The sequence below is a fragment of the Pelobates fuscus genome, chromosome 5 (assembly GCF_036172605.1).
Source record: "Pelobates fuscus isolate aPelFus1 chromosome 5, aPelFus1.pri, whole genome shotgun sequence".
In the NCBI taxonomy this organism is placed as follows: Eukaryota; Metazoa; Chordata; class Amphibia; order Anura; family Pelobatidae; genus Pelobates; species Pelobates fuscus.
The window spans coordinates 152,794,149-152,806,924 of NC_086321.1; the positions used below are offsets into that span (position 1 = coordinate 152,794,149).

Below are 12,776 nucleotides of genomic sequence, written 5' to 3' on the forward strand. Positions count from 1 at the left end.
AAATAATAGAATTGAAGAAAAATAAAAAATATATTTACACACAAACATACATATAGGACGAGTGGAACTGTTCTATAAATGTGTAGTAGCCTTACCACAGTTTACACATAGCCAGGTTTACAGTTAAGGTCTTGCCAGAGCGGTCATACACATTTGTAGTCTGCGGCTTGACATGTTTTGTGCAAGTTGTGCATGTGGCAAACCGATGTCAAACACAGATCTTAGATAATATTGATTCAGACAACCCAGAACTATGGATTTAGGCTGTCTGGCAGCTTTAAAAGGCTCTAAAACCTGCAGAGATTTTTACAAATCAATGTGGTTCTAAGCCTCACTCAAAAACCTTCAGGATGCCCTCAGAGTGACCTGTTAATTTCCAAGCATAATTTATACCACTCAAGGTCACATAGGTTATGAAGTGCGAGTATGCAATGTCACATGTCATTAGATTATGAAGTATGAAAGACATAAAAAAAACAAAAAACAACTACTAGATATTAAGTACTATAACAACAATGTCTATCAATGGATCAATATGATGTACTAAGCAGAACACTTACAGGGTTATTCTCGGACTTCCAAACCGAAAAAAAAATCAAAATCCAAATTTAAAAAAAAAAAAAATAGCACTAAAATATTTAAGTTGGAAACATTCTAATCTCATCTTAAAGGGAAACTATAAGAAATATTTATTTATGATGCAGAGTATTATGGGAAAATTAATTTATCCTGCAAGAACAGTCCACTCCTTCAACACGGCAGTTGGTATCAATTTCATACAGCCCAGCTCACTGTTTAATTAACTCTGCTCTGTGCAGCTACTGGAGTCATCACATGTGCAGTCAGCAGCTTGTAAATTTCTCTGGAGGGAAGAGTGAGAGCTCAGACCATATGGTACAAATAGTGTGCGCATGCACAACTTGGACAAAACTTGTATCTGGCCGCCAGAACTGAGAATTAAAGCCGTCTGAACACTCTGAGGGATATTACACAAACTGTGGGTGATAGCCCACTCTCAGTAAGCTGAGAGTGGATTCAGAATACTATACACCATGGGTAGGCAACGTTCGGCACTCCTATTGTGGATTACATCTCCTCATCAGCTTTTCCAGAATAATGACTGCAAGACCATAATGGAAGATTTAGTCCACAACATCTGGATTGCCAAAGGATGCCTACACCTGCTATACACCATCAACTTTGCAAGCAAAGTTGTAAAGCCACTTTCATTTTTGCCACTCCGGTTTCCATTTTCTACAATTTGGAGTTTAATGATTGACCCAGCCACTTACAAATGGCCAGTTATTTACCTTGGCATGCGGAGACTGCAACTTGTGATACATTTCTACGGAGTAATGGTGAAGCCACATTTCCACAAAGGCCTGAGAAGATCGAAAGAGATAAAATTATGCTAGCAGACAGTCATTAATACAATATATGTATAATTTATTATAATTTATGTGCAATATACAATTCTATATATGTTATGTATATAGATGTAAAAAAAACAAAATTTGTATCTTGTAATTTCTTTTTTATTGGACTAAGAATTTAATGACAAGCTTTCGGGAGAACCTCCCCTTCTCAAGTCTGAAGCATTTCTGAGCAAGACGACACATAGAATTCAAAGTCGAGTTGTGATACAGAGGTTAAAGCGATATGGGTGCAGATAAGACACAGGGTTGATAGAAAATAGACAACATTCTTGCAGAGGGTCATAAATATCTTTCTGAAGATCAGAGTGAGGGGGGGAGGGGGAGAGGGAGAAAAACAAAAAACAAGGAGACATTGCCGAAGATGGTACACTTTATACACACACACGCATATATATATGGAAACACATATACATACACGCACATGAACTCATATACACAAATATAAATGCACAGTCACATATATAAGCATACATGCATAAAAGTATGGGAAAGCATAGGTCTATACATAGTACTTTGTATATAGATAGAATAAACATATTAAAATGCATTATAAAATGTTGATACATATAACAGAACAGTAAGATAATGTTGGGGGAGTGTTCATGTAAAGTGTTAGTAGTGGGACACTTTACTTTTTTGGGGGCTATTCTCAGCCAACCTGCACCTTTCACTTCAGGCACATCTTCTGCTATTTATGATACCCCACTCACCCCCCTGCCTCTCCTTCTCCTAACATTAGTTGTTTTAAGTGTTAAACTATCAGACTGACCAGTATTGCTTTAGACCTGAAGAAGAAAGGAAAACTCTTGAAGGCTTGTCTTTGAAATCTTATGTTAATCCAATAAAAAAAGGTATCATTGCATACTGCAATACTCTGGTATTTTGGATATATATATAAATCCAAATGAACGGAGAGCACTCCAGGGTCTTTGTATAGTATAAAATATAACTTTTAATTAATCATAAAATAAAAAATAACATCAACGTTTCGGCTCACATCTGGAGCCTTCTTCAGAGTACAGATGTAAGCCGAAACGATGTTATTTTTTATGTCTGCTGATTTTGCTGGATCAGCACCGGGCAATATTTACAGTTTACCAGGAGTGCAAGCATTTTGGACTTTATATATGTGTGTGTATGTGTATATGTGTGTATATATATATATATATATATATATATATATATACACATATACATATACATACATACACACACACACACACACACACACCATACAAAATACACAACCCAGCGCACTCGCTTATTCACTAAACAATGATTTTAAATCTCACAGATTGTAATAGTTTTATTTAAATATAACTCACCTAGGCAAAAAATAATGGGGGTTTAGTTACGTTATATGATCATATATTGCATAAGACTGCCACCACGTCAAAGTACCCCATTCTTGGCAGGTCCTACTCTAGCAGCCTTATGCCCTAAAGCCTATTACAATATGTGAGATTTTAAATCATTATTTAGTGAATAAGCGAGTGCGCTGGATTGTGTATTTTGTATGTTGTCTATATTGGCCCCAGCAGCGCCCTGTAATGTCTGCATGTTCAGGTGAGTGCAGCCCTCTTTGTTTTATTTATATATTTGGAAGTCCAGGCCAACTCCTTGGTTTTGCACACCTTCCTGTCTCAGGTGCCCCAATCCAGGATTCTATTTAGCCTTGACTTGCAGAGAGTCCCAGGAGGAAGTAGTTCCCAAGTAAGTTGCTTGATCTCATAAGGGCAGGCATTAGGCTGCTAGAGTAGGACCTGCCATGAATGGGGTACATTGACGTTGTGGCAGGCTTATACAATATATGATCATATAATGTAACTAGTAATAAAACTATTACAATCTGTGAGATTTTATATTGTTTAGTAAATAAGCGTGTGCGCTGGATTGTTTATTTTGTATGTTGTATATTTTGGCCCCAGCAGCACCCTATAATGTATGCATGTTCAGGTGAGTGCAGCCCTCTAGGTTTCATATTATATATATAAATCCAAGTCTGTAAGAGAACAGATACTGAATATCTACCACTTTCAGTGCAAGTGTCATAATATTCTTAAAATTGCAACACAGTAGAGAAGTAAACATAATTAAAAAAAAGCCTACTAATTAATATGTAAAGAAATATATTTAGTTGCATAAAACAGACTTCAAGCAAGATTATTTAATGCAATGCTTGTATAAATGATAAAGAAAAAAAAGTAGTAAAGTGTGTAAAAAGCTATGTAAACCATAATTCAGCAACTTCAAGTTAATGTGACACTAAGCACCTAAACCTTAGTCTAGTGGTTCTGTTGCAAAAACAGTGTTGCATTTGTCTCTAAGGATTCCTGAGACCAGCAAAAACTAAAAGCAAGTAATATTTATTTGTTTTAAATCAGGGGTGTGGAAGACTGAATCTAAGTAGATCGGAGAACACTTGCAGAGAGTTAGAAATTGCTAGAAATACAGGTCTGCATTTCAAACATTAAAATGTTCCTTTAAAAGAAACATTATAAAGCATTATGAATACAAATGTGCATTCCTAGTGCTATTGTGTCCTAGCCACAGTTTAGTTGACCCCCCCCCCAGGAGTGTTAAAAAAAAACAAAACACTGAGAGACCATCTGATTGAAATAGCCAAGTTTTGCTCGGCTATTTTGTCAAAAGCGCCTCTAGTTACCCTGCAATGTAAACATTTCTATTCCTGCACAACAGTGATTGTTTACACTGCAGGCTTAAAATGAGAGGAACATGGCACCTAGACTACTTCACTGAGATGAAGAGGTCTGGGTGTCTATAGTATTCCTTTGATCCCTTCGTGACCAGACCGTTTTTCAATTTTCTTGCCGTTAAGGACCAGGGCTGTTTTTACATTTCTGCGGTGTTTGTGTTCAGCTATAATTTTCCTCTGACTCATTTACTGTACTCACATATTATATATCATTTTTCTTGCCATTAAATGGTCTTTCTAAAGATACCATTATTTTCATCATATCATAATTTACTATATAATATATATATATATATATAAATAAATAAAATAAGATGACATTTAAAAAAAAAAAAAAAAAAAATTTTTTTCTAACTTTGACCCCTAAAATGTACGCATCTACAACTGCCAAAAAACACCCGTGCTAAATAGTTTCTAAATTTTGTCCTGATTTTAGAAATACCCAATGTTAACATGTTCTTAGCTTCTTTATTTTTTTTTTATAGAAATTTATAAGGCAATAAGTATACTTTTAGCCGGCTGGCAGCTCCATTGACTTCTATTGCGGCGATGTGATCACGGTGATCACATGGCCCTGGATTGCCAGACAGGTCGGAGCTGCTGCATGGTGATTGCTGGGGTCTAGGGCAGTTCCCCCACACCCCCCAACCAGGATCTCCAGTCCAGGTAAGTACACAGGTCCTATTTACCGCGGATGTACCAGGTACGTCCGAGGTCGTTAACAGTTTTTTGTAGGACGTACGTGGTATGTCCGCGGTCAGGAAGGGGTTAAATAAATAAAACTATGGATGCATTGTATCCTTTTGGTCCAAGGGGAACTTTTCAACAAACAATGTGAGTATGCTTGTTTGCACAGGAACTTTTAAACCCTGTGCACCTACATGTGTATGTCCTGAGTATGTTCTATTTGCAGTTGATACTCACTTGCAATAAAGTTTCCGATCTCCATATTTCCTGTGCTGCAGGATCAGCATTCACCAGATGTTGATGACAAACGTGTCTCTTCAGAAGACTTGGGTGAGTGCCATAAGAGGTGAAGGGAATTGATGGGGACCTGGAATGAAAAATGTATTGTTTGCAAGATAAGCCTAAGCAGAGAGAACATTAGCATTTAAAGTAACATTTGAAAAAGAATAGTTCATGACTGAATAATAAAAATGCGGATTTAATTCACTCCAATAATATACAATTAGTTTGTCATGTTACCTGGGGGCAGGCGAGGGCACAGCTCCTCCTGGATTGGAAAAATGAGGAGGGGGGACATTCCCCTCAACAGGAAGAAACCACTTCAAGTATTTGTCCACTAGCAAAAAATATGCACTGTTTGATGTGCTGGCGAGATGCCCCTGAGGGTAGTTCTGCATGGGAAGAATTGAAAAAACACTTATCCACTCTGCTTGTCTCCACACATACTGGATTGTATAGGAACTGATATAATCCTAAAATTATTCAAGACCTGCATGAACTAAATGGATCATATTTACTGAAAGCCAAAATAATGGATTTCCTATAAATTCAAGTTGTTTTACTAAAACTAATATTAGATTAATGTTTTAATAGCAGCTAAGTACAGAAACTGTTAAACCCAACGTTTGTCCCCGGCGCCTTACAGCTCTACCTCCTCTGTCTTTCTCTGGCCACCGTACAGTTCAGAAGGGTTTGCCTTGGTGGTTGCTGATGGCTTGAGTGTTAGTCCATCAAGTGTGTTTGGGTAAATGTCAGTAATATGAAAATTCTTCGTTAATTTTATATTCTCTGAATGCTGTGAATACATACCCTTTGAGTGATGAGACAGATGGCAAAGTGAAACATGAAATACTCAAAAGGGTCTGAAGACATGTAATTAAGGAACAACATTGTATTATTTATTTTTTAAAAAAAATTCACATTCAATGAAGAATACTGCATTATTTAAAAACAAGTAAGAAATCAGAGCAAGTGAAGTATTCACTTTAAAGCAAAAGAAAAAATGTCAACAAGGTTTAGCTCCATAAACATCCAACTAATAAGTGTATACAACTTATTGCTAAGGAAACAATGGTGATACTTTTATTGAGTTGTCTGGATAACTCACTCTCTGTAATCGGTGAAGATGATGCTTGCTTCATATATGTAGCTTTCTAATTCCTTTTCTAGAAGTGAAATATCTCTCTAAATAAGTCTAGTCCAAAAAACAACAACTTGTTCTGCTCATTTTAGTTCCATTTTCTAAATAGTACTGCAAAGGATACTCAGAGACAGATTATTGCTTAGTCCGCCTGCAGTGGGAAGCTGAATCTTATTGTGGTATAAAGAACATTCCGGTAGCATTCTTTCTTGTAAAGATGCTCGAACGGGCCCCTAGAAGAATAAAATGATTATATTTACATAGAAACACATTTACGTATGATTTTAAAAAGAACTGGAAAATGCATTGCTTACGGGAAGGTAAGAGATGGGGAACTCATACTTGTATTCCTCAGCTTGCAGCTTATATATCATTTTCATCATGGAACCACTAAGAACACAGAAGAAAAACAACATGTAATAATAGTTCATCAGAGCTAATCACGACATACCCAAGATGTTGAGTTTACCCTGGATGCAGAAATTCTAGGACAGTGTGAAAATCATTTGGGTTTGCATGCTCCTGCATACCACGAAGGTTCCAGCCCAAAAGGCTGCCATCGAGGCTACCGAAAATTGTCTCAATCAGCCATTGAAAGAGTGAATGCAGCTCCTGAGACCAGAAGGAAAACACATTGTCACATTTATGCAGGGCATTATCCCATATGTTAAACATATTGAAATATCATGGACGGATCATAACAATAAAACAATCATATTGAGTACATCATACCATAAAAGGAGGAGAATAATTTAAAATTGTTCTTACTTTTAAAGAATTGAATTTTAGGAGAAAATGAGTCCCAATAAATGACAAAGAATAGGCAGTGATTGTGTAGGTGAAAATATACATTACAAAAATACAATTATATGGTGCTTAATTATATACTCAAAATAATAGTGAGAGGATACAGTTGTGCTAAAAAGTTTGCATACCCTTGATGCTTTGGTAATATATGTATATTTTTTATAGGAAACATGAGTGAACAGGAAAAACATTTATTTTATTTATTTTGGTATTCATATTCAACTGTAGGTTATAACAGACTGTAACAGTCAAAACAAAACATGGCAACAAAGAAAAAAATTAAATGACCCCTGATCAAAAGTCTGCATACTCTTAGTTCTTAATACTGTGTAACTATTGCCCCCATTTAGCATCAATAACAGCATGCAGTCTTTTGTATTAGTTGTCAATGAGGCACCAAATTCTTGCAGGTGGTATAGCTGCCCATTCGTCTTGCCAAAATGCCTCCAGGTCATGCAGAGTCTTTGATAGTCTTGCATGAACCGCACATTTGTGATCTCCCCAGAGTGGCTTGATGATATTAAGGTCAGGAGACTGTGATGGCCACTCCAGAACCTACACCTTTTTCTGCTGGAGGGTAGACATGGCCTCGAGCTTACGGTCATTGTCATGCTGGAAAGTCCAAGAGCGTCCCATGCGCAGCCTTCGTGCAGAAGAATGAAAATTGTCTGCCAGTATTTTCCCGATGCCATGCTGCATTCATCTATCCTTGAAACAACCACACTGTCTTTTTTCCAGAGCAGCCTGCATTTCTCCTGCGGTTACCTGTGGATATTTCTTTGTATTCTGAACAATTCTTCTGGTAGTTGTAGCTGAAATCTTTCTTGGTCTACCTGACCTTGGCTTGGCATCAAGAGATCCCCGGATTTTCCACTTCTTAAAAAGTGATTGAACAGTATTGACTGGCATTTTCAAGGCTTTGGGTATCTTTTTATATCATTTTCCATCTCTATAAAGTTCTAATACCTTGTTACACAGGTCTTTTGACAGTTCTTTTTTGCTCTCCATGGCTCAGTATCTGGCATGCTCAGTGCATCCACATGAGAGCTAACACACACATTAAAAAGCCTTTAACCGAGGACGGTTGGGGCCCAGGCAAGATGGCGGTAAGAGCGCGCTCGGCGCCAAAAAGCCCCCTCTCCAAGCCACCCAGGGACACCCGGGAATTCATTACACGGCTAAGTAACAGCCTAAAGGCACAGTCCAGCAACATGGGCAAATCCCTCCACCAAACAATGAGGCTGATAGCGGCATGGATTCGCCCGACCATCCGGCGCCACATAGGCAGATACCTGCCTCGAGCCCCCAGAGCGATTTCCAGCCAGAAGCAGCGAACAAACTGTAGGGAAGAGGCAACGGGTCCCTCATACGCCGACAACCGACCCCATACACACCAGGGAGAGCCCACTCACCAATCAGCTGCACCGGAAACCTCCGACCACCGAGACACGATCCCACAGCCAGGGACTCACGCTGATTGCCGCGAGGTCGCCCAGAAAGCAGCACAGCCACCTTCTAGCGAACGGCACAGGCGAAGAACCCCACGGAGGCATATGGGACAAGGACTTTTACCGCAACGTCAACTCTGCTACTGTCCCTGGCCCACCCATCAGGCCTCCAAGGCCGGCATCGGCTAAACGGAATGGACTACACCGGAGACGAGACGTGCCCCCACAGGCACAACTGCAGCAATGCAGCACAAGCCCGCTCCCTGGACTCTAATTGTGACTAAGCAACGCCACTGAGTCAGGTCATGTTTGTTATGGGCTCTGGCATAACTGTTTAACGTTCTATGTTTTCCCAAAACCCACCGGATAGCACAGCATTAGAGACGCAGATCAAAACATGTAATTTTTTTTTTTTTTCTCATTTATCGTTTTTATTGAGCAAAATGTTACATCACATATCACGGTAAGTAATTCACAGTATATTACATTAAATTTGCGCAGACAGTGCTTGGAGATGTTTTCAAGTTATCATTTGCGCCTGTCCAGAGGCAATGCATTGTTAGGTGGCAATAAATGTGATGCATATCGTATTGACAGTGCTTAACAGAATTTTCTAACTGGGAAAGGGATGGGGTACAGAAGAGAAAGGGATGGGGAAGGGGGGTGCCCTGGGTTCATTCCATTTAACACTAACATTAGCGGCTCATCAACCTGGCGTTTCTGTCTCTAAACCTTTATTTTCAATGTTTACCGTTTGCCTTTTCTTGTCGTCCCTACTTTATGGCCAACATTCCCATTCCCAGGTATATTTGTCTAGGCAACCTTTCATCTTACTAGCCATCTTCTCATATGCACTAATTGTGTTCATTTTGGCGATAATAGTGTCTATTTGGGGAGCCTGCTTGCTCTTCCAGTTGCCTGCCAGAGCTACCTTGGCCACCGTCAAGACATTTAGAATTACTTTTTTGTGGGGGTGTGTGTCCATATTTGGTATAACGTGCAATAGGTATTTATCTGGTTGTAGGGGAATGCTTGTGTTAGTCCTGTGTGAAATTAGGGATTGGACCTGTGTCCAGAAGTTGTTTAAAAGGGGACATGTCCAAAATATGTGGAGCAAGGTACCAGTTTCCGACTCACACCTCCAGCATAGGTTCACTGCACCTGAGTACATAGTCGCTAATCTTTGTGGCACTAAATACCACCTCATAGTTATCTTGCTGTATGCCTCCCACAGCGAGAGACTGTTCGATGCTTGTTTTGTGTGCATCATAGCAGACTGCCACTCTTCTGGGGAGATTTGGCTACCTAGGTCTTTTTCCCATTTTGTCATATATGGTAGTTTTTCTGGTGCGTTACCTGCTATGATTGCATTATAACATACGGATAGCGGTTTCGCTAGCTTGTTTAGGGATAGGTGGTTCGGCTGGAGTGTTGGTGCGTATTTGCTAGTGGCTGTTTGCTTGTTACGAGTAAGCATGATATTCTTAATTCTTAAGTACATAAAAAGATCTTTAGAGTCTAATCCTAACTCGTTTTGTAAGTCAGCAAAGTGTTTTATTTCATCGCCAGACATTAAGTCCTCTACCAGTACCGCTCCTTTGCTTAGCCATTTACCTATTTGTAGGCCCGGGGAACAGGCTGCTAGTGCTGTGATTGGCGCTTTCCTGAAGAGTTTCGTCGGGTCTAGCATCATCGGGCTCCAGGCTTTCCACGCCTTGAGCATGGTAACCGAGCAACGGATGTGCGGGCCTGTAGATGTTTGGGGTACGGCATTTGTCCACAGATAATGGGCAGTGTCATGCGTGTCAAGGCATGCATTCTCCAATGACAGCCAAAGTGGGTTGTGTGAGGGGTTGTGATTTCGGAGAAGTCTTATTCCCTGCGCTAAGAAGGATGCTTTGTAGTATGCATTGATGTCAGGCATACCTAGTCCGCCCCTAGCGTAAGGGAGTCCCAGGCACCCTTTAGCTACCCTTGGGGGTTTTCTTTTCCAAATGTGTGCGTTTACTGTACTTTGGAATAGTTTAATCAGTGAGTTCGGAAGTGATATGGGCAGGGTCCTAAAAAGATACAAAATGTGTGGCAGTGTCATCATTTTGACAAGATTGATACGGCCTAGCCAGGATGTATTTAAGCCTTCCCATTTTTCGAGGGTGTTCTTAATCTTGTTTATTATGGGATAGTGATTCTCTTTGGTCACAGTCTGGAGGGTTTTGGTCAGTTTGACACCGAGGTATTGTAGGGAGTTTGTGCGCCAGTCAAAGGGATTTTGCAGTTTTAAGTTCCCCAACACATTTTTCGACAGGTTTATTGGCAAGGCCTGCGTTTTAGTGACATTGTTTTTGTAGTACGAGACTTTCCCATAACCTACCAACGTTTTCATGAGTGAAGGCAAGGAGGACTCTGGTTTTGTGATAAACAACAATATATCATCGGCAAACAGAGCTAGTTTTTTGGTGCCCCCTGGTGTGCTCAGCCCTTGTATGGCAGGGTCTTGTTTCACTATCCTAATTAGAGGTTCTAAGCATAGAATGAAGATTAGGGGGGAGAGAGGGCAGCCCTGTCTGGTGCCGTTGCGTATGGCCAGTCTTTCAGAGATAAATCCTGTGCTAAACACCTTAGCCAAAGGGCTTTGATACAGTGCCATGATGCTAGACCTGAATGTCGGAGGAAACCCCATTCTGGTTAAAGTAAGTAGCATATACCCCCAGTGCAGTCGATCGAAAGCCTTCTCGGCATCAAGTGCTAGTAAAAGACCTGCCTGGTGTGAGGTGCCTGCCCAGTCTATCAAGTTCAGGAAATGCCTAGTATTGTCGCCGACTTGTCGGCCTTGGACAAATCCCGCCTGCTCCTCTGAGACGAGAGCTGGGAGAATCGGTTTAAGTCTAGAGGCAATGAGTTTGGCATATAATTTAGTGTCAGCATTCAGGAGTGAGATTGGACGCAAGTTTGCGCAGTGTGTGGGGGGTTTATTGGGTTTGGGTAGTGTCACTATATGTGCTTCTAACATTTCTGGCGGCATGATTCCTGTTGATTTTATGTGGTTAAACATTTTGGTGAGGGGTGTGATTACTTGTTTGGCTAGTTTGATGTAGTAATAATTTGACATCCCATCCGGTCCTGGGGCTTTGTGTTTAGGCAGGGACCCAATTGCAAACTCCACTTCGTCCTCCGTGAAGGGGCTCTCTAGTTGGTCGCATTGTGTTTGTGTCAGGCAATCTAGGGGAGCTTTGTCTAGGAAATGACCTATCTCGTCTTCTGTCGGTTGATGTGTGGCTGAGTCTTTGTCTAGTTGGTAAAGTGATGCGTAGTATTTTGCTAGTTCGTTCACTATGTCCTGAGGGTTATAGAGTTTGTCTCCTGTAGCAGAGGTTATGTACGGGATTTTGGATTGTAGTTTCGTTTGTTTCACTTTGTTGGCCAATAGTTTCCCAGCTTTGTTGCCCAAGATGTAGTACGATTGTTTTAAAGACCTCAAATGCTTCTCTGTGGTTGTGAGATGGAGGCTGTGAAGTGTTGCGCGACATGTCATCAGTTGTGTGCGCGTTGCTAGCGTGGGTTTTGTTTTATTAGTGTGTTCTGCTTTGGCCAATTCTTGCTCAGCTTTATGCAGAGCCGTGTTGTGGAATCGCTTTGTTCTAGCCCCTAATTGGATCAGTTCACCCCTCATGACCGCCTTATGGGCTAGCCATTGTGTGGTGACAGACGACGAGCACTGGGTATGGTCAGCAAAAAACTCCTCTACCCGGGCCCTTAGTCTTCGGAGGTGCTCTGGGGTGTCCAGTAGGCTATCATTTAGGCACCATGTACCCCTACCCCTAGCAGGATAAGGGATACGCATTGTTATGACAAGTGGGGCATGGTCGGACCACGTGATTGTTCCTATGTTCGCTCTCGTGGCAAAGGGCAGGGTTTTAATATCGAGTAAGCATAGATCTATTCTCGTGTAAGTTCTATGGACCGTTGAATAAAATGTGTAGTCCCTCCCACTTGGATTAAGGTTTCTCCACGTGCCATAAAAGTCATGTCCATGCATCAAATCCCTAAGGTGCAGGCCTAGCGAAATCGAGTGCTGTTGCGGACGTTTGTCACCTTCTCTCCTAATGTCTACCTCTGGGTCCGGGGCACAGTTAAAGTCCCCGCTTATGATCGTGTGACCTACTTTAATCTCGTCAATCTTCCTAAATACCTTGTTAAGGAAGGATTTTTGTCTGTCGTTGGGCGCGTAAATTGAGGCTATAGTCACCGATAGCCCGTTCAGG

The 12,776-nt window shown here is 40.7% G+C and overlaps 1 protein-coding gene across 2 annotated transcripts in view; it reads right to left on the bottom strand.

Annotated features, from left to right (window-relative positions):
- Positions 1–12,776, bottom strand: part of SMPD4 (sphingomyelin phosphodiesterase 4) — a 32,884-nt gene that overhangs the window by 14,142 nt on the left and 5,966 nt on the right. For both annotated transcript variants that reach the window (XM_063454513.1, XM_063454512.1), the window contains exons 3-9: positions 6,729–6,871; positions 6,574–6,649; positions 6,384–6,492; positions 5,929–5,981; positions 5,359–5,510; positions 5,077–5,206; positions 1,311–1,382 (exon numbers count right to left, since the gene is read on the bottom strand). In XM_063454513.1, the coding sequence (XP_063310583.1) occupies positions 1,311–1,382; positions 5,077–5,206; positions 5,359–5,510; positions 5,929–5,981; positions 6,384–6,492; positions 6,574–6,649; positions 6,729–6,871 (735 nt within the window). The remainder of the gene's footprint in view (positions 1–1,310; positions 1,383–5,076; positions 5,207–5,358; positions 5,511–5,928; positions 5,982–6,383; positions 6,493–6,573; positions 6,650–6,728; positions 6,872–12,776) is intronic.